The sequence below is a fragment of the Mustelus asterias genome, chromosome 11 (assembly GCF_964213995.1).
Source record: "Mustelus asterias chromosome 11, sMusAst1.hap1.1, whole genome shotgun sequence".
Taxonomy (NCBI): Eukaryota; Metazoa; Chordata; class Chondrichthyes; order Carcharhiniformes; family Triakidae; genus Mustelus; species Mustelus asterias.
This window is the reverse complement of record NC_135811.1, coordinates 71,452,900-71,475,807: the sequence shown is the minus strand read 5'-3', so window position 1 is coordinate 71,475,807 and position 22,908 is coordinate 71,452,900. Positions and strand designations below refer to the sequence as shown.

At 49.0% G+C, this 22,908-nt stretch overlaps 1 protein-coding gene across 1 annotated transcript in view; it reads right to left on the bottom strand.

Moving 5' to 3' along the window:
• LOC144500582 (voltage-gated inwardly rectifying potassium channel KCNH6-like) overlaps positions 1 to 22,908 on the bottom strand; it is a 137,056-nt gene that overhangs the window by 49,171 nt on the left and 64,977 nt on the right. The window contains exon 5 of the mRNA XM_078223725.1: positions 5,820 to 6,219. Within this exon, the coding sequence (XP_078079851.1) occupies positions 5,820 to 6,219 (400 nt within the window). The remainder of the gene's footprint in view (positions 1 to 5,819; positions 6,220 to 22,908) is intronic.

The following is a 22,908-nucleotide window of genomic DNA, read 5'->3' as shown; positions in this document are numbered from 1 at the left end:
GGACAGCATGGCAATGAGGTACAGGTGGATAGCATGGCAGTGAGGTACAGGTGGACAGCATGGCAATGAGGTACAGGTGGATAGCATGGCAGTGGGGTACAGGTGGATAGCATGGCAGTGAGGTACAGGTGGACAGCATGGCAATGAGGTACAGGTGGATAGCATGGCAGTGAGGTACAGGTGGATAGCATGGCAGTGAGGTACAGGTGGACAGCATGGCAGTAAGGTACAGGTGGACAGCATGGCAGTGAGGTACTGGTGGACAGCATGGCAGTGAGGTACAAGTGGATAGCATGGCAGTGAGGTACAGGTGGACAGCATGGCAATGAGGTACAGGTGGATAGCATGGCAGTGAGGTACAGGTGGACAGCATGGCAATGAGGTACAGGTGGATAGCATGGCAGTGAGGTACAGGTGGATAGCATGGCAGTGAGGTACAGGTGGACAGCATGGCAATGAGGTACAGGTGGATAGCATGGCAGTGAGGTACAGGTGGACAGCATGGCAATGAGGTACAGGTGGATAGCATGGCAGTGAGGTACAGGTGGACAGCATGGCAATGAGGTACAGGTGGATAGCATGGCAGTGAGGTACAGGTGGATAGCATGGCAGTGAGGTACAGGTGGACAGCATGGCAATGAGGTACAGGTGGATAGCCTGGCAGTGAGGTACAGGTGGACAGCATGGCAATGAGGTACAGGTGGATAGCATGGCAGTGGGGTACAGGTGGATAGCATGGCAGTGAGGTACGGACAGGCAGAATGGGAGAGAGTTTTAATTTATTTATTTACGGGATGTGGCCATTGCTGGCTGGCCAGCATTTATTGCCCATCCCTAGTGGCCCTTGAGAAGCTGGTGATGAGCTGCCTTTTCTTTAACCGCTATATTCCTTGTGGTGTAGGTACACCCACACTGCTGTTAGGGTGAAAGTTCCAGGATTTTAATGCAGCGACAATGAAGGATGGTGAGTGGCTTGGAGGGGAACTTCCAGGTAGTGGTGTTCCCAGGTATCTGCTGCCCTTGTCCTTCTAGATGTCAGTGGTCGTGGGTTTGGAAGGTGCTGTCTAAGGGACATTAGTGAGTTCCTGCTGTGCATCTTGTAGATGGGTACGCATGGCTGCCATTGGTGGTGGAGGGAGTGAATGATTGTGGATGAAGTGCCAATTGAATTCTTGAGCACTGTTGGAGTTGCACTCATCCAGGTAAGTATTCCATTACAGTCCTGACTTGTGCCTTGTAGAGATGGTGGGCCAGATGTGGGAGTCAAGAGATGAGTTACTCGCCGCAGGATTTCTAGCCTCTGGCCTGCTCCTGTGGCCACAATATTTATATGGCTAGTCCAGGTGAGGTGAGAGTGACTGCCCTCAATTATAACCCTCAAAATGTTTATAGTGGGGGATTCAGTGATGCTAATGCCATTGAATGTCAAGGGGTGATGGTTAGATTATCTTTTGTTGGAGATGGTCATTGTGACTTATCAGCCCAGGCCTTGCTGCATTTGGAAATGGACGGAGCATTCACAAATGATACTGAACATTGCTTGGTCAGCAAACATCTCCACTTCTGACCTTATGATGGAAGGAAGGTCATTGGTGCACAAGTGTTCAGTACTATTGCCGGAATGTTATCAGGGCCCATTGCCTTTGCAATATCCAGTGCCTTCAGCCGTTTCTACATATCACGTGGAGTGAATCGAATTAGCTGGAGACTGGCATCTGAGATTCTGGGGATCACTGGAGGAGGCTGAGATGGATCATCCACTCGGCACTTCTGGCTGAAGATTGCTATGACTTCAGCCTAATCTTTTGCTCTGATGTGCTGGGCTCCTCCATCATTGAGGATGAGGATATTTGTGGAGCCTCCTCCTCCAGTGAGTTGATAAATTGTCCACCACCATTCACGACTGAATGTGGCAGGACTGCAGAGCTTAGCTCTGTCTAAAACTTGCTGTTTCCACTATTTAGCATGCAAGTTATAGCTTCACCAGGTTGACACCTCATTTTTAGGTATGTCTGGTGCTGCTCCTGGCATTCCCTCCTGCACTCCCCATTGAGCCAGGGTTGACCCTCTGGCTTGGTGTTAATGGTAGAGTGGGGGATATGCCGGGCCATGAGGTTACAGATTGTGGTTGAGTACAATTCCGCTGCTGTTGACTTTGTCACCACAAGGACTGTGCAGTGGTCACTCCTACCGCCACTGTCATGGACAGATGCAGCTATGGCAGGCGGATTGGTGAGGATGAGGTCAAGTATATTTCTTCCTCTTGTAGGTTCCCTCACCACCTGCCTCAGATTCTAGCAGGTGTCTTTTAGGACTCGACTAACTTGGTCATTATTGGTGCTACCAAGCCACTCTTGATAATGGACAATAAGTCTACCACCCAGAGAACATGCTACGCACTGCTACCCTCAGTGGCAGATCCCTCCCGATTGTAAGCCTCTGTGCTGCCACCACTGCTGTAAGCTACAGGGCTATGGGCCGGGTGCAGGGACCTTGGTGTCCTTGGACTGGCATGGACAAGATGGGCCAAAAGGCCTCCTTCGTGCTCTAACATTTCTATGGTTTTATCGGTCTGTCCTGCTGGTGGGACAGGACATACCCAGGAATAGTGATGGTGGTGTCTGGGACATTATCCGTATCAGGTTGTTGCTCCAAATCTTGGCAAAAACTCCTAGATGATAGTAAGGAGGACTTTGCAAGGCAGTCTGTCTGGGTCCATTCCTTTCTATTGACTTTCTGACAGTTAAACACAACTGAATGGGTATTTAAGAATCAACCACACTGCTGGGGCTCTGGAGTCCCATGTAGGCCAGACCAAGTAAGGACGGCAGATTTCCTTCCCTAGAGGACATTAGTGAACCAGATGGGTTTTTGTCACAATCGGCAATGGCTTTATGCTCATCAATAGATTCTTCATTCCAGATATTTTTTATTGAATTTATATTCCACCACCTGCCATTGATGCGAGTGAGGTACGGGTGGGTGTGAGGGAGTGAGGTATGAGGGGAGTGACGTCTGGGTGGGTAGGAGGGGAGTGGTTAGGATGGGAGGCAGGTATTGGTGGGTAGGAGGGGATGAAAGGGAGGCTAACAGCTGGTGGGGACGCGATCAGGGTTAAAACTGCCAATTTTCCTTGTTGGTGAAAATTCATTGGCCGGGATTCTCCCAAGAAAATACTAAGTGCCCAAATGGGGGGATTTTCCCGCCAGTTTTAGGGAGGACTTATCGGAACAAGTCTCCAGTACTCTGTGCCTCAGGGGGGGTTCATGCTGGAAAGTCAGGGGGGGGCAGCATAGTGTTGGCCGAGCCACTGAGCATGTGCCGCTCTGTCAGTGGGGAGATTGGCGCACGTGCACTGGCCCCCATCGCTGGCCTCCCGATCGCTGGCTTCCCCGATGGCTTCCCAACCTCCCACCATCCCCAATCACCGGCCTACACGACCTCCCTCCCCCTTGGCCAGCATGACCACCCCTCTCCCCGGCCCCATGTGCAGCCCCGATCGTCTCCACCTTCACTCCCCCACTGATCCCGCGGCAGAGTGCGCAGCGGGACCCCCTCCACCCCCACCAATTGGCTCCCCCAATAGGCCCTCCCCCAAAACTGCCCAGGACCCGGTGGCCAGTGCCAGGGCGCCAGGCTAGCACTGCCCAAAGGGCACCCCTTGCTCCAACCTCCCAGGGGGGGGGCACCTCAATGGCCTCTGCCCCCACCAGCAGGGTGACACTCTTTGCCCCATTGATGGGGACCAGATGTAATCCCCGCTGGTAGGAACCTCTCCGGCGGTGGGAGGGGGGAGCGGGGGGGGCGGGGGGGAGACACCAGTGAGTCTGGAGACCACCGTCCCAGGCTTGCTAATCATACGGAAATGTCAATGTCCACATGGTGATTAGCCTCACGCTGATTACGTCAGAAAACCTTATCTGGGAGAGTTGCGATTGGCTGGACACCAGTCAGGAGTCCTGGGACAGGCTCCCCGCTGATGTCTCCCTGCCAGCTACGCCACTCGAGCAGTGCAATGGGCTGGGAGAATTGTGGCACAAACTGGACAGTTGGGGCTGGCGTTACATTTTCCGGGTGGTTTGTCAGAAAGAAGAATGGGACTTGCCACTGAGGATACTCCAGCCTCAACCCAGTACTCTTGGCCTCAGGAATCCATGAGGAAATGCCCACAGGAGGCCGGAGCAGCCTTAACGGAACGTCAAAACCAGGAGCACGACGGGAGGGAAATCCACACAAACCAAGCTCCCAATATACCCCCCCACCACACCCCCATCCCCTCCCACCCCCTCATCTCCTCCCACCCTATCCCCTCCCTCCCCTCACATCCCCCCCTCTCCCTCACTTTCTCCCTCCCCACAGCAGCATTTGCAGGTGGTGGTTACTGACGAGCTTGGGGGATGGGGGGAGGAGTGGGGGAACTGTGGGTGGGGAGGAACAGGCAGGCAGCTTTGGCAAGCCGCTTTTCTCAATATTAATCACTGCTACTTGATCAGATTTCACACAGCAGAATCCATCCAGTCCGTATGGAGCACTTTATACGTCACATTGAATTGAAAAATGGATCAGTTGAGCTAAAGACTCCAATGATGTTGGCTGTGGCTGCAATGATGTTAAAGACAGTGCACTGGTCGAGGAAATCTCTCCCCTAAATAGGGGCAAAATCAACAACTGATCACAATTAGAATTCAGCAAGTGTCGTAGTGATGTCTTGTAATGATACATGCAAGTCGAAGGGCGGTGGGGGGGAGGAGTTGCAGAAGGGGGGGATACGGGGGGGCGGTTTGAGAGGCCATGGGGGCGGGGTGGAGAAGGGTAATCTGGCTCAAGGTAAAAGGTAAAATCTTGGCTGGGGGCCCTCGGAATGGGCCGAGTGGAGGATTAAGGAGGCACCATGCTCCGTGCCAGCTACCAACCCACACAGGGATGGGCAGCCCCTGATGCCAGTTAAATCATGCTGGCAGTGAGATGAGGCCTTGAATGGGCATTAACTGCCCACTTAAGGACCTCAATTCGACCACTGGTAGGTGAGCTGCCTGACACCAAACTAGTAGCTGGCATAATTGTGGCAAGCAGGAGGTGGCAAAGCCACGTGTTTGAGTTCCTCAGGCTCAAACCAATCAGCCGGTGAACTCCACTCCTGTACAGGGTTCAACTACAAGACACAAACTTATCATCATTTATTCCTTGTTCCTCAAGTATTTGATGGGGACAGTGTAGAGGGAGCTTTACTCTGTATCTAACCCCATGCTGTACCTGTCCTGGGAGTGTTTGATGGGGACAGTGTAGAGGGAGCTTTACTCTGTATCTAACCCCATGCTGTACCTGTCCTGGGAGTGTTTGATGGGGACAGTGTAGAGGGAGCTTTACTCTGTATCTAACCCCATGCTGTACCTGTCCTGGGAGTGTTTGATGGGGACAGTGTAGAGGGAGCTTTACTCTGTATCTAACCCCGTGCTGTACCTGTCCTGGGAGTGTTTGATGGGGACAGTGTAGAGGGAGCTTTACTCTGTATCTAACCCCATGCTGTACCTGTCCTGGGAGTGTTTGATGGGGACAGTGTAGAGGGAGCTTTACTCTGTATCTAACCCCGTGCTGTACCTGTCCTGGGAGTGTTTGATGGGGACAGTATAGAGGGAGCTTTACTCTGTATCTAACCCCATGCTGTACCTGTCCTGGGAGTGTTTGATGGGGACAGTGTAGAGGGAGCTTTACTCTGTATCTAACCCCGTGCTGTACCTGTCCTGGGAGTATTTGATGGGGATAGGGTAGGAAGTCAAAACCTTCACTTCAGGCACCAAATAAAAAGCAGAGACACTTACAGCCAATCAACATGACACAGATGGAGAAAATCTTCTCGGAATTGGTGTTAGGAGAAACATTCCCAAATCCGACACTGGTCAGGCTGCTGAAGGTGAAGTAGAGAGCAGTCACATACTTGTCTTTGATGGATGGTCCAGAAAGGGCATCACTGTCGTTGTATCGCTTCCCGATTTGGTCTCCCAGGTTGTCCAGCCAGCCGATCTTGTGAACCATGTAGAGTCTCTCCACATTGCCAATGGCGTACCAGATACATGCCAGCCAATGGGCAATGAGGGCAAAGGTGCACATGAGCAGGAACAGCACTGCCGCCCCATATTCCGAATAGCGATCTAGTTTACGGGCAACCCGTACCAGCCGTAGGAGACGAGCCGTCTTCAGGAGCCCAATCAGAGTCGTAGTCTGGAACACAAGAGTCACATTCCGTCAGTGTCAGAGCCGCAGAGAGAGTGACTGTATCAGTTACAGAGTGACTGTATCAGATACAGAGTGACTGTATCAGATACAGAGTAAATGTTGTGCCTTTGTTTAAAAAGGGCTGCAGGGAAAAGCCTGGGAACTACAGGCCAGTGAGCCTCACATCTGTGGTGGGTAAATTGTTGGAAGATATTCTGAGAGACAGGACCTACAGGCATTTAGAGATGTAAGGACTGATTAGGGACAGTCAGCATGGCTTTGTGAGTGGAAAATCATGTCTCACAAATTTAATTGAGTTTTTTGAAGGGGTGACCAAGAAGGTAGATGAGGGCACTGCAGTTGATGTTGTCTACATGGACTTTAGCAAGGCCTTTGACAAGGTACCGCATGGTAGGTTGTTGCATAAGGTTAAATCTCACGGGATCCAGGGTGAGGTATCTAAATGGATATAAAATTAGCTTCTTGACAGAAGCCAGAGGGTGGTTGTAGAGAGTTGTTTTTCAAACTGGAGGCCTGTGACCAGCGGTGTGCCTCAGGGATCAGTGCTGGGTCCACTGTTATTTGTCATTTATATTAATGATTTGGATGAGAATATAGGGGGCATGGTTAGTAAGTTTGCAGATGACACTAAGATTGGTGGCATAGTGGACAGTGAAGAAAGTTATCTCCAATTGCAATGGGATCTTGATCAATTGGGCCAGTGGGCTGACGAATGGCAGATGGAGTTTAATTTAGACAAATGCGAGGTGATGCATTTTGGTAGATTGAACCAGGGCAGGACTTATTCAGTTAATGGTAGGGTCTTGGGGAGAGTTACAGAACAAAGAGATCTAGGGGTACATGTTCACAGCTCCTTGAAAGTGGAGTCACAGGTGGACAGAGTGGTGAAGAAGGCATTCGGCATGCTTGGTTTCATCGGTCAGAACATTGAATACAGGAGTTGGGACGTCTTGTTGAAGTTGTACAAGACATTGGTAAGGCCACACTTGGAATACTGTGTGCAATTCTGGTCACCCTATTATAGAAAGGATATTATTAAACTGGAAAAAATGCAGAAAAGATTTACTAGGATGCTACCGGGACCTAATGGTTTGAGTTATAAGGAGAAGCTAAATAGACTGGGACTTTTTTCTCTGGAGTGTAGGAGGCTGAGGGGTGACCTTATAGAGGTCTATAAAATAATGAGGGGCATAGACAAGGTAGATAGTCAATATCTTTTCCCAAAGGTAGGGGAGTCTAAAACTAGAGGGCATAGGTTTAAGGTGAGAGTCGAGAGATACAAAAGTGTCCAGAGGGGCGGTTTTTTCAAACAGAAGGCGGTGGGTGTCTGGAACAAGCTGCCAGAGGTAGTAGTAGAGGCGGGTACAATTTTATCTTTTAAAAAGCATTTAGATAGTTACATGAGTACGATGGGTATAGAGGGATATGGGCCAAATGCGGGCAATTGGATGAGCTTAGGGGTTTTTAAAAAAAGGGGCGGCATGGACAAGTTGGGCCGAAGGGCCTGTTTCCATGCTGTAAACCTCTATGACTCTATGAGATAGAGTGACCATGTAAATCGCATGTACTCGTTACACAGACAATAACAAGTGACGAGGACACTCAGTAGAATGCATTCCTCCACCATAGTGTGTTCATTCAGCTTTATTACAATTACATAACTCCTTTTTACCCTGCCTGGATGATGCTCTGCAAATACGAATCTGTAAAAGGAAATCTTTCCATAGAAACAGAAACTAGAGGCAGCAGTGGGCCATTCAGCCCTTCGAGCCTGCTCTGTCATTCATCTTGATCATAGCTGATCATCAAATTCAATATCCTGATTCTCACTTTCCCCTCATATCCCTTGATCCCTTTAGCCCCAAGAGTTATATCTAATTTCTTCTTCAAATCAAACAACATTTTGGTCTCAATTACTTGCTGTGGTAGTGAACTCACCACCCTCTGGGTGAAGAAATTTCTCCTCACCTCAGTTCTAAAAGGTTTACCCCTTATCCTCAAACTGTGACCCCTAGTTCTGGACTCCCCCCACCATCAGGAACATTCTTTCTGAATCTACCCTGTCTAATCCTGTTAGAATTTTATAAGTTTCAATGAGATCCCCTCTTACTCTTCTGAACCCCAGTGAATATAATCCTAACTGACTTAATCTCTCCTCATATGACAGACCTGCCATTCCAGGAATCAGCCTGGTAAACCTTCGCTGTACTCCATCTGTAGCAAGGACATCCTTCCTCAGATAAGGACACCAAAATTGCACAGAATACTCCAAGTGTGGCCTCACCAATGCCCTGTAAACTGCAGCAAAACATCCCAATTCCTATACTCAAATCGTCTCACTATGAAGGCCAACATACCATTTGCCTTCTTTACTGCCTGCTGGACCTGCGCGCTTACTTCCAGCGACTGCTGCACGAGGACACCGAGGTCTCATTGAGTATCCACCTCTCTCAATTTACACCCATTCAAGTAATAATCTGTCTTCCTATTATTGCTACCAAAGTGGATAACCTAACCTTTACCCACATTATACTGCATCTACCATGCAGATGCCCACACACACAGCCTTCCAAATCACGCTGAAGCATCTCTACATCCTCCTCACAGCTCACCCTCCATTCAGCGCTTACATCTCAGAGGAGATTTCAGGCCAATCCATGTGCAACAATCTGCACTAAAAACTCTGCACTGAGACAATCCACAACATGTTGAAAATGTCAGTTTGCTCTGTCAACCAAAGTTAATTCATCTCCTAAAAAATACCACAGTCTGCACTCAGATTTGCATCTTCGTCAGAATCTAATCAGTTCTTCCTTGGATGATGCCCAATCAGTATACAAGATTTTATTGAAATCTGTCCATTCGTTCTGGAGATAGGCTGGCTGGGACTTTTTTGGGTTGACAGGATCTCTCCCACAGGTCAGAGAACAAGCAGGGATCTGCTGTCAATTCTGTAGCAGAGGCCTGAGGAAATCAAGCACCCTTCAGGCAGTTAAGAGACCTCTGTTGGGTCTTCACCATGTTGAGGTTCCAGACAAAGGAAGTCCTGCCTGCTAAGGCATGTTGGTCAATTAAAGGCCAGCAGCTCCTCATACTGCAAGCACCGTAGGAGACAGGGAGCAGCGGTCGAAGGGTCTTTTTCCGGCTGGAGGTCTGTGACCAATGGTGTTCCGCAGGACTCTGTACTGGGACCTCTGCTATTTGTGATATATATAAATGATTTGGAAGAAGGTGTAACTGGTGTTATCAGCAAGTTTGCGGATGACACGAAGATGGCTGGACTTGCGGATAGCGATGAGCATTGTCGGGCAATACAGCAGGATATAGATAGGCTGGAAAATTGGGCGGAGAGGTGACAGATGGAATTTAATCCAGATAAATGCGAAGTGATGCATTTTGGAAGAAATAATGTAGGGAGGAGTTATACAATAAATGGCAGAGCCATCAAGAGTATAGAAACACAGAGGGACCTAGGTGGGCAAGTCCACAAATCCTTGAAGGTGGCAGCACAGGTGGAGAAGGTGGTGAAGAAGGCATATGGTATGCTTGCCTTTATAGGATGGGGTATAGAGTATAAAAGCTGGAGTCTGATGATGCAGCTGTATAGAACGCTGGTTCGGCCACATTTGGAGTACTGCGTCCAGTTCTGGTCGCCGCACTGCCAGAAGGACATGGAGGTGTTAGAGAGAGTGCAGAGAAGGTTCACCAGGATGTTGCCTGGTATGGAGGGTCTTAGCTATGAGGAGAGATTGGGTAAACTGGGGTTGTTCTCCCTGGAGAGACGGAGAATGAGGGGAGATCTAATAGAGGTGTACAAGATTATGAAGGGGATAGATAGGGTGAACGGTGGGAAGCTTTTTCCCAGATCAGAAGTGACGATCACGAGGGGTCATGGGCTCAAGGTGGGAGGGGCGAGGTATAACTCAGATATCAGAGGGACGTTTTTTACACAGAGGGTGGTGAGGGCCTGGAATGCGCTGCCAAGTAGGGTGGTGGAGGCAGACACGCTGACATTGTTTAAGACTTACCTGGATAGTCACATGAGCAGCCTGGGAATGGAGGGATACAAACGATTGGTCTAGTTGGACCAAGGAGCGGCACAGTCTTGGAGGGCCGAAGGGCCTGTTTCCTGTGCTGTACTGTTCTTTGTTCACACATTGGAACGGTGGCAACAGATGGCAATACACTCACCAGAAACACAGTCTGATTATTACGGAAGGAAATCTGCCATCCTAAACCTGGCCTGGCCTACATCTTACTCCACACCCAAAGTAATGTGGCTGACAGCCGACTGTTCTCTGAAATGGCCCAGAAAATCCAGGTTATTGTAAGGGAAGGTGCTGTTGGAAGGGGATGAGGAGTTGGGTGTGATGGAGGAGTGGACCAGGGTGTCCCAGAGAGAATGGTCCCTGCAGAATGCTGACGGTGGAGGGTGGGGCAGGGGGAGGTGAGGGGAAGGTATGTTGGGTAGTGCCATTATGCTGGAGTTGGCAGAAATGGTGGAGGATGATCCTTTGAATGCGGAGGCTGGAGGGGTGAAAAGTGAGGACATGAGGGACCTTATCCTGGTTTTGGGAGGGAGGGGAAGGGGTGAGGGCAGAGTTGTGGGAGATGGGTCAAACCCGGTTGAGCGTCTCATTAACCACAGGTGGAGGAAACCTCGATTAAGGGAAAAAGCAGACATGTCAGAAGCACCATTTTGAAAGTTACATAGAACATAGAACAGTACAGCACAGAACAGGCCCTTCGGCCCACGATGTTGTGCCGAGCTTTATCTGAAACCAAGATCAAGCTATCCCACTCCCTATCATCCTGGTGTGCTCCATGTGTCTATCCAATAACCGCTTAAATGTTTCTAAAGTGTCTGACTCCACTATCACTGCAGGCAGTCCATTCCACACCCCAACCACTCTCTGCGTAAAGAACCTACCTCTGATATCCGTCCTGTATCTCCCACCACGAACCCTATAGTTATGCCCCCTTGTAATAGCTCCATCCACCCGAGGAAATAGTCTTTGAACGTTCACTCTATCTATCCCCTTCATCATTTTATACACCTCTATTAAGTCTCCCCTCAGCCTCCTCCGCTCCAGAGAGAACAGCCCTAGCTCCCTCAACCTTTCCTCATATGACCTACCCTCCAAACCAGGCAGCATCCTGGTAAATCTCCTCTGCACTCTTTCCAGCGCTTCCACATCCTTCTTATAGTGAGGTGACCAGAACTGCACACAATATTCCAAATGTGGTCTCACCAAGGTCCTGTACAGTTGCAGCATAACCCCACGGCTCTTAAACTCCAACCCCCTGTTAATAAAAGCTAACACACTATAGGCCTTCTTCACAGCTCTATCCACTTGACTGGCAACCTTTAGAGATCTGTGGATATGGACCCCAAGATCTCTCTGTTCCTCCACAGTCTTCAGAACCCTACCTTTGACCCTGTAATCCACATTTAAATTTGTCCTACCAAAATGAATCACCTCACATTTATCAGGGTTAAACTCCATTTGCCATTTTTCAGCCCAGCTTTGCATCCTATCTATGTCTCTTTGCAGCCTACAACAGCCCTCCACCTCATCCACTACTCCACCAATCTTGGTGTCATCAGCAAATTTACTGATCCACCCTTCAGCCCCCTCCTCTAAGTCATTAATAAAAATCACAAAGAGCAGAGGACCAAGCACTGATCCCTGCGGCACACCGCTAGCAACCTGCCTCCAATCCGAAAATTTTCCATCGACCACCACCCTCTGTCTTCGGTCAGACAGCCAGTTACCTATCCAATCGGCCAACTTTCCCTCTATCCCACACCTCCTCACTTTCATCATAAGCCGACCATGGGGGACCTTATCAAACGCCTTACTAAAATCCATGTATATGACATCAACTGCCCTACCTTCATCAACACACTTAGTTACCTCCTCAAAAAATTCAATCAAATTTGTGAGGCACGACTTGCCCTTCACGAATCCGTGCTGACTATCTCGGATTAATCCGCATCTTTCTAAATGGTCGTAAATCCCATCCCTAAGGACCCTTTCCATCAATTTACCAACCACCGAAGTAAGACTAACCGGTCTATAATTACCAGGGTCATTTCTATTCCCTTTCTTAAACAGAGGAACAACATTCGCCATTCTCCAGTCCTCTGGCACCATCCCCGTGGACAGCGAAGACCCAAAGATCAACGCCAAAGGCTCTGCAATCTCATCCCTTGCCTCCCACAGAATCCTAGGATACATTTCATCAGGCCCAGGGGACTTATCGACCTTCAGTTTATTCAAAACTGCCAAGACATCCTCCCTCCGAACATCTATTTCCTCCAGCCTATTAGCCTGTAACACCTTCTCTTCCTCAAAAACATGGCCCCTCTCCTTGGTGAACACTGAAGAAAAGTATTCATTCATCACCTCGCCTATCTCTACTGACTCCATACACAAGTTCCCACTACTGTCCTTGACCGGCCCTAACCTCACCCTGGTCATTCTTTTATTCCTCACATAAGAGTAAAAAGCCTTGGGGTTTTCCTTGATCCGACCCGCCAAGGACTTCTCATGTCCCCTCCTAGCTCTCCTAAGCCCCTTTTTCAGCTCATTCCTTGCTAACTTGTAACCCTCAATCGAGCCATCTGAACCTTGTTTCCTCATCCCTACATAAGCTTCCCTCTTCCTTTTCACAAGACATTCCACCTCTTTTGTGAACCATGGTTCCCTCACTCGGCCATTTCCTCCCTGCCTGACAGGAACATACCTATCAAGGACATCCAGTATTTGTTCCTTGAAAAAGTTCCACTTGGGAACAGATGCAGCGGAGGCGGAGAAACTGGGAAACTGGGATGGAGTCCTTACAGGAAGCGTGGTGTGAGGAGCTATAGTCGAGGTAGCTGTGGGAGTCAGTGGGCTTGTAATGAATATTGATGGTCAGTCTATCACCGGAAATGGAGACAGAGAGGTCAAGGAAGAGAAGGGATGTGTTGGAGATGGACATGTGAAGGTGAGAGGGGTGGAAATTGGAAGCAAATGGATACATTTTCCAGGTCCAGACGAGAGCTTGAAGCAGTACTGATACAGTCATGGATGTAACGGAGTTGTGGGAGGGGGCCTGAGTAGGACCAGAGCAAGACGTGTTCCACACACACCTCACTAAAAGACAGGCTTTACTGGGGCCCATACAGGTACGCATAGTTATGCCCTGCTTTCATAAGGACCCCATCCCATTCTCCCAGTTTCTCTGTCTCCGTCACATCTGTGCTGATGATGCCACCTTCAAAATGGTGCCAAGGTTTCATTACATTACATTAATGACATTAATTACATTACATTCATTACATTAGCTATCTCTTTTAAGACCCTGGGATGGAGTCCTTTGGGACCCAGAGAGTGGTCAGCCCACAGCTCCATCAGTTTGCTCAGTACCACTTCCCTAGTGAGGTTATGATGGAATGTATATAACACTTGTCAAGCTAGAGTACTGTGTGCAGTCCTGGTCACCACACTATAGGAAGGATGTTTTTGCTCTGGAGAGGGTGCAGAGGAGATTCACCAGGATGCTGTCTGGGCTGGAGTGTTTCAGCTATGAAGAGAGACTGGATAGACTGGGGTTGTTTTCATTGGAGCAGAGAAGGCTGGTGGGGGGGCGGGGGGGGGGGGGGGGGGGCGCGGGAGGGGGACATGATTGAGGTGTACAAAATTATGAGGGACATAGCTAGGGTAGATAGGAAGAAACTTTTCCCCTTAGTAGAGGGGTCAATAACCAGGGGGCATAGATTTAAGGTAAGGGGCAGGGGATTTAGAGGGGATTTGAGGAAAAACGTTTTCACCCAGAGGGGGTGGAACTCGCTGCCCGAAAGGGTGGTAGAGGTGGGAACCCTCACAACGTTTAAGAAGCATTTGGATGAGCACTTGAAACACCACAGCACACAAGACAACGGGCCGAGTGCTAGAAAATGGGATTAGGATAGATGCTCGATGGCTGGCACAGACATGATGGGCTGAAGGGCCTCTTTCTGTGTTGTAAGAATATATGACTCTATGATCCTAGTGACTGCAATTTCACCAAGGTCCTCTCTCCCTTCCACCTCCCGATTTACAACTTTTAACGCAATGTTTTTTGTATCCTCGATAGTGAACATGGAGGCCAAATATTTGTTCATTTCATTAGCCATTTCCTCATTATCTACTATTAATTCCCCTTATCTTCTCCCCCACCTTGCCTCAGATGATGAATCAGCACTCCTCCATGTTGAACACCACTTGAAGAAAGCACTGAGGGTGGCAGTGGCACGGGATGTACTCTGGGTAGGAGAAGCAAATGAATTTTGGAAAATTAACAGCAACACATTTACTACCTCATTAGCTTTCTCTTTTAAGACCCAAGGATGGAGTCCTTTGGGACCCAGAGACTGGTCAGCCCACAGCTCCATCAGGAGCACTTCCCTAGTGAGGTTATGATGGAATGTATATAACACTCGTCAAGCTGGAGTACTGTATGCAGTCCTGGTCATCACACTATAGGAAAGATGCTTTTGCTCTGGAGAGGGTGGCTTGGTAGCGCCATCACAGACCCAGATGCCTGAGTCTAGAAGGACATAGCTGCTGTGTCTGCGGCAGACAATCAGGGAGCCAACAAAAGAGACTTGACCTCGCCCTCCCCAAGATATCTGTCACAGATGCATCTGTCTATGACAGTATTGGTAGGAGTGGGCCCCGCACAGTCCTTGTGGAGACAGTGTTACTTCCTCACATTGAGGATACCCTCCATGTTGTTGTGTGGCATTAACATTGTGCTGAATGGAATAGATTTCAAACAGATCCAGCAACTCAAGACAATCATGAGGCACTGTGGGCCATCAGCAGCAGCAGAATTGTACTCAACCCCAATCTGTAACCCCATGGCCTGGCATATCCCCCACTCTACTTTTAATAAAAGCCAGCCTGGTTCAATGGAGAATGCAGGAGAACATGCCAGGAGCAACTCAAGGTATACCTAAAAATGAGGTGTCAAACTGGTGAAGCAACAGCACAGGAATACTTCCATGCCAAATAGTGGAAGCAGTAAACGATAGACAGAGCTGAGCAATCCTGCAACCAATGGATGAGATCTAAGATCTGCAGTCCTGCCACATCTGGTCCTGAATGGTGATGGAAAATTAAACAACTCACTGGGGAAGGAGGCTCCATAGATAGTCCCATCGTCAATGATGGAAGAGCCCAGCACATCAGTGCAAAAGATATGGCTGAAGCATTTGCAACAATCTTCAGCCAGAAGTGCTGAGTGGATGATTTATCTTGGCATACTGCAGTGGTCCCCAGCATCTCAGATACCAGTCTTCAGCCAATTTGATTCACTCCACGTAATAACAAGAAATGACTGAAGGCACTGGATACTGCAAAGGTTATGGGGCCCGGGTAGAAACCAGGGGAAAAGACTGCTAATAGCTGTTCAGAGAGAGAATAAAAGGTGTGAATGGCAGTCTTTGAATCTGTGGCTATGACTCATCTTTTATTCCCTCCCCCTGCAGTATAGATATCTTTCACTTTCTATGCCTTTTAGCTGTGACAAAGGGTCATCTGGACTTGAAACGTCGGCTCTTTTCTCTCCTTACAGATGCTGCCAGACCTGCTGAGACTTTCCAGCGTTTTCTCTTTTGGCATTAGACTGAGTGAGTTGGATGAAGTTTTGTTGTGGAGTTTCCCAGGGGTCACTATGGGGACCCTTGCTTTTCCTGATGTATATTAATGATCTCGACCTTGATGTGCAAGGCACAATTTGAAAATTTGCAGATGATACGAAACTTGGAAGCAGTGTGAACTATGAGGATAACGCAGGACTTCAAAAGGGTATACGCAGATTAGTGGAATGGGCAGAGAGTTGGCAAATGAAGTTCAATGCAGAGAACCGTGAAGTGATTCATCTGGTAGAAAAAACATGAGGAGATAATATAAAATAAAGGATACATCCCCAAAAGGGGTGCAGGAGCAGTGGGACATGGGGGTATATGTACATTAGTCATTGAAGGTAACAGGAAAAGGTTGAGAGCGCGGCCAACAAGCATACAATATCTGAGGCTTTATTAATAGTGACAGAGTACAAGAGCAAGGAGGTCATGTTAAACTTCCATGATACACTAGTTTGATCTCAGCTGGGGTATTGTGTACAGTTCTGGATGCCACCGCTATAGGGAGGATCTGATGGCATTGGAGAGAGTGCAGAAAAGATTCAGGAGAATGTTTCCAAGGGTGAGGATCCTCAGTTATGAAGATAAATTGGTAAAGTTGGGACTGTTTCAGAGAAAAGAAGGCTGAGGGGGGATTTGACAGAGATGTTTAAAATAATGAGGGGCCTGGACAGAGTAGATAGGGAGTAACTGTTCCCCCCGTAAAAGGATCAAGAACGAGAGGGCGCAGGTTGAAAAGTAATTTTCAAAAGAAGCAGACGCGATATGAGAAAAAACTCTCTCACACAATGAATGGTTAAGGTCTGGAATGCACTGCCTGAGTGTGTGGTGGAGGAAGGTTCAGTCGAAGTTTCCCAAAGGGAATTAGACAGTTATCTGAAAAGGAAAAATGTGTAGGGTTACAGGGAGAAGGAAGGAGAATGGCACCAAGTGAAATACTCATTCGGAGAGACAGTGCATGCATGGTGGGCCGAATAGCCTGCTCTGTGCTGTAACAATTGTGTGATATTAGATTGAGCGGGTTGGGTGCCAGGCTTGTTGATTTGGTCATTGGATGGGGTGAATTGAAATCACGAAGAGTCTTGAGTGCTGACAAATAGCTATTGATCCCTACACCCTATAAACAATAGAACCCACTCATAACAGACACTCTCTCATTGCTTGTAAACAACATATTCTAACTCCGTTCATAAAGCTTGAATAGCTTAATTGAGGAAATGCTCTTTTTATCTCTTGGGACAAACAAACCCTAAGGCGTATGGTGTGCTCAGAGAAAGAGGGTCCACCAGCTGTTCCCTGGATGTTGTGTGCTTTTTGGTGAGATTTGTCAATGGGTGTTCCATTAATAACTCCCTCTCCCTGTTCCTCAGGAACAGATGAAAGCCACATCCTGGAGGGCTTGCACTTATGGGAGATGACTAGGTAGGAAATGAATAATTCATGCGCCTCACTGAGTCCCTTTATCCGAGTTTTCCATCTGCCACCTGTCATGGCAGATTTTGTGCATTATTGCCCCAGCACCTCTGAACATTGCTTGTTCTGAGGCTGCAGGCATTACGCTGCTGTGGGAGTGCGTTTGTTCTGCTGGTGCTCCAATCTGCCCCTTTTATCTGTGAAGTGGGTCAGGAGAAAGAGGAGCCCTGCACTTTAATGGCATCGTATGTGTGGGTTGCTTCCCTGATGCTGAGGTTCAGGACGACTATGTGGAGAAGCACCAAGGCAAATTATAGACCAGCAACCATACCTCTGACAACTGAAATTACACCTTAAGCTTCGTTATTTAGTCATGTGTTCTGAGTAACTGGGAGCGAGGGTTGCCAATCCTCCCTATATTATCAGGAATTTAACCGGAATTGACATTAATCTTCTGGTGGAAATCTGGGAGATTTTTTTATTCATTCATGAGATGAAAGCGTCGCAGGCGAGGCCAGCATTTATTGCCCTTCCCACGTGCTGATGGTGAGCTGCCTTTTAGAACTGCTGCAGCCCATGAGGTGTAGGTACACCCACAGTGCTGTTAGGGAGGGCATTGCAAGATTTTGACCCAGTGGCAGTGACGGAACGGCAATATATTGTCCAAGCCAGGATGGTGTGTGCCTTGGCGGGAAACCTGAAGGTAGTGGTGTTCCCACGTATCTGCTGCCCCTGTCCTTTTCTGTAGAGATCACGGGTTTGGAAGGTGCTGTTGAAGGAGCCTTGGTGAGTTTCTTCAGTGCATCTTGTAGATGGCACACACTGCTGTCATTGTGAGCTGGTGGTGGTGTGAGTGAATGTCGAGTTTGCAGATGTGGTGCCAATCAAGTGGGTTGCTTTGTTCTGGATAGTGCTGAGTTTCTTGAGTGTTGTTGAAGCTGCACCCATCCAGGCAAGTGGAGAATATTCCATCACACTCTTGACTTGTGCCCAGTAGATTGTGGACAGATTTTGGGAGTCAGGAGGTGAAACTCTTAACAGCATTCCTAGGCTCCGCTGTTTGACATGAAAGTAGTTCTATGTTGTGTCTTCACTAAGTTCACACCTCATTTTTGGGTACACCTGGTGTTGCTCCTGGCATGTCCTCCTGCACTCTTCATTGAACCAGGGTTGATCTCCTGGCTTGGTTGGGGATAAGCCGGGCCATGAGGTTACAGATTGGGGTTGAGTACAATTCTGCTGCTGGCGATGGTCCACAGCGCCTCATGGTTACCCAGTTTTTTGTTGCTAGACCGGTTTGGGATCTATTCCATTTAGCACGGTGGTCGTGCCACAGAACATGATGGAGGGTATCCTCAATGTGAAGACGGGACTTTGTCTCCGATGCCATTAAATGTCGAGTAGTGATGGTTAGATTCTCTCTTGTTGGAGATGGTCATTGCCCGGCACTTGTGTGGCACAAATGTTACTTTCCACTTATTAGTCCGAGCCTGAATGTTGCCCAGGTTTTGCTGCATTTGGACATGGACTGTTTCAGTATCTGAGAAATCGCAAATGGTGCTGAACATTGCGCAGTCAGCAAACATCCCCACTTCTGACCTTATAATGTAAGGAAGGCCATTGGTGAAGCAGCTGAAGATGGTTGGGCCTCGGACACAATCCTTAGGAACACCTGCAGCGATGTCCTGGAGCTGGGATGATTGACCTGCAACCATCTTCCTTTGTGCCGGGTCTGATTCCAACCAATGGAGAACTTTCCCGATTCCCATTGATTCCAGTTTTGCTTGGGCTCCTTGATGCCACACCTGGTCAAACGCTGCCTCGATGTCAAGGACTCCCACCTCACTTCTGGCTGGACGGCTGGTTCATGATGCAGAGCGACACCAACAGCGTGGGATCAATTCCTGTACCAGCTGAGGTCATTCATGAAGGCCCCGCCTTCTCAACTTTGCCCCTTGCCTGAGGTGTGGTGATCCTCAGGTTAAATCACCACCAGCCAGCTCTCCCCCTCAAAGGGGAAAACAGCCTGTGGTCACCTGGGACTACGGCAACTTTAGCTTTTAATTTTGAGATCTGGTCACTGTTATAACGTAGGAAACATGGCAGCATGTTTGTGCACAGCAAGATCCCACACAGTAATGTGATAAGAATGAAGAAAACTTAGAATCGTAGAATCCTACAGTATAGAAGGTGGCCATTTGGCTCATTGGGTCTCCACCGATCACAATCCCACCAGATCATATCCCCATAACCCCATGCATTTACCCTAGCTAGTCCCCCTGACACTAAGGGGCAATTTATCATGACCAATTCATCTAACCTGCACATCTTTGGACTGTGGGAGCAAACCGGAGCACCCGGAGGAAACTCACACAGATGCGGGAAGTGTAAACTCCACACAGACAGTGACCCAAGCCGGGAATTGAACCCGGGTCCCTGGTGCTGTGAAGCAGCAGTGCTAACCACTGTGCCACTCCTGAACTTGCTTTGGTGGTGTTGATTGAACGATAAATATTGCCCAGGACCAGGGAGAACTCCCCTGCCCTTCTCTGAAATAGTGCCTTGGGATCTCTTACACCCAGCGAGCAGCACTGACAGTGCAGCACTCCCTCAGTGCTGCCATGGAGTGTCAACCTGGGTTTTTGTGCTCCAATCCTTGAACCCGGGGACATTCTGACTCAGAAGTGAGGGTGATACCAATTGAGGAACAGCCAGCACACTGTGAAGTTTACAACAAACCACCTCCCCCCAGTCTAGCTCCAATGAATGAGGGGTAATTTTGTCCTCCATGCCTGGTAGGAGCTGGAGTTTGGATACGGTTTAGATATGGATTGAGAGTGACAAGTGTAAATGCTTATTCTCCCCAGTGAACAGTGACTGAAATCACCCATTGCGCTGCTAAAGGTAACATTACAGCTGAGATTAAGCTGTCTGCTCACTCCTCAAACACTACATTAAGGCCTATTAGTGAACTGACATCCCAGTCTGTGACACAATTACAGTAGCACTGAGCCAATCTGTTGCCAAGGTAACCATTCAGTCGTGGACGATTTGATGAGGTCCAGAAAGCCCTTTGTAACTCCACTATATCCGCATGACACCAGCTTCTCAAAACCGCTTTAGAAATCCGGTCATATGAGAATAAACATACTCAGTAAAATAGACAAAATGCAATACTGCACTGTCCCTGTCAACTCTCTTTCTTAAATGTCACACAGACTGAGGGAATACCAGACTATTAGGAAGGATGGGATTCTGCCAAAAAAACTTCTAAGTGTCAAATTTGCGTAAAACCTGGAGTAAACCCGGCTGGTTTTTTCAGTGGGATTTTCAAAATGAATCTCCCACACTGTGCACTGCAGAGCGCCCGAGTGTGAATCACGCAAAAAATCCTGGAGCGGGATCTATTCCCGCCGGAGAGGCCAACAGCCAAGCACTGAGCGGGCCATTGCGCATCTGTCGATCTGTCAGCACTGAGATTGACACGTGTGCAGTGGCCAATGTCTGCTTGGCCTCCCAATCGCTGGCCAGCCCCGTGACCCCCGCATCGCTATCCCTCTGATTCCCCCCACGGACCAATCGCTGGCCTCCCGGATATATCCAGGCCAGCCTGGACACCTCACCCCCAGCAGTACCGACCTCCCCGCAGAGGCACCACCTCCCCATTCAGCCCCACCCCATTATGCCCCAGTCCCTTGGCACTGCCAAGTGTCTGGTTGGCACTGCCAAGATGGCAATGCCCAAGGGCAACCCCCTCACACCCGACCTCCTGGGGGGCCTCGGTTGCCTCCCACCCCCCCCCTCACTCCAGTGGGGTCAGGCTGGCAGCTTCCCGTTAGTGCGAAGCTGTTGTAATCTCGGCTGGAGTGAACCACTCCTGGCTGGGTGGGAGATTCTAGCGGACCCAGAGACTTCAGTCCCAGGCATGTTAATGTTATGTAAATGGTAATATGAATATATTATGCAGCTCCATGCCAACTTCTGGCGGTGGAGCTGACAATGCTGGAAATCCGGCACCTGGAGACTCGCAGAGGCTGTGGCACCCAGCGGGAAGCCTGCTAAACGGCCTCCACTTGTGTCTCCTGGCTTGTTGCGCTGCTGAAGCAGCTCAGCGGGCTGGGCGAATCGCCCCCAAAATCTTTACAGGAGGTTCTTTATTCCGACTGGTGTCTCTCAATCCCCTCTCTCTCAGGGAGATATCTGGACACTGACTGGTGTCTCTCAGTCTCTTTCTCAGGGAGATATCTGTACACTGACTGGTGTCTCTCAGTCCCTCTCTCTCAGGGAGATATCTGTACACTGACTGGTGTCTCTCAATCCCCTCTCTCTCAGGGAGATATCTGTACACTGACTGGTGTCTCTCAATCCCCTCTCTCTCTCAGGGAGATATCTGTACACTGACGGGTGTCTCTCAGTCTCTTTCTCAGGGAGATATCTGTACACTGACTGGTGTCTCTCAGTCCCTCTCTCTCAGGGAGATATCTGTACACTGACTGGTGTCTCTCAATCCCCTCTCTCTCAGGGAGATATCTGTACACTGACGGGTGTCTCTCAGTCTCTTTCTCGGGGAGATATCTGTACACTGACTGGTGTCTCTCAGTCCCCTCTCTCTCAGGCAGATATCTGTACACTGACTGGTGTCTCTCAGTATCTTTCTCAGGGAGATATCTATACACTGACTGGTGTCTCTCAGCCCCTCTCTCTCAGGGAGATATCTGTACACTGACTGATGTCTTTCAATCCCCTCTCTCTCAGGGAGATATCTGTACACTGACTGGTGTCTCTCAGTCCCTCTCTCTCAGGGAGATATCTGTACACTGACTGGTGTCTCTCAGCCCCTCTCCCTCAGGGAGATATCTGTACACTGACTGGTATCTCTCAACCCCTCTCTCAGGGAGATATCTGTACACTGACTGGTGTCTCTCAGTCCCTCTCTCTCTCAGGGAGATATCTGTACACTGACTGGTGTCTCTCAACCCCTCTCTCAGGGAGATATCTGTACACTGACTGGTGTCTCTCAGTCCCTCTCTCTCTCAGGGAGATATCTGTACACTGACTGGTGTCTCTCAGTCCCCTCTTTCTCTCTCTCAGGGAGATATCTGTACACTGACTGGTGTCTCTCAATCCCTCTCTCTCTCCGGGAGATATCTGTACACTGACTGGTGTCTCTCAGTCCCTCTCTCTCTCAGGGAGATATCTGTACACTGACTGGTGTCTCTCAGTCCCCTCTTTCTCTCTCTCAGGGAGATATCTGTACACTGACTGGTGTCTCTCAATCCCTCTCTCTCTCCGGGAGATATCTGTACACTGACTGGTGTCTCTCAGTCCCTCTCTCTCTCAGGGAGATATCTGTACACTGACTGGTGTCTCTCAGTCCCCTCTTTCTCTCTCTCAGGGAGATATCTGTACACTGACTGGTGTCTCTCAGTCCCCTCTCTCTCTCCGGGAGATATCTGTACACTGACTGGTGTCTCTCAATCCCTCTCTCTCTCAGGGAGATATCTGTACACTGACTGGTGTCTCTCAATCCCCTCTCTCTCAGGGAGATATCTGTACACTGACAGCAGTATTATTTTACTGTTTAC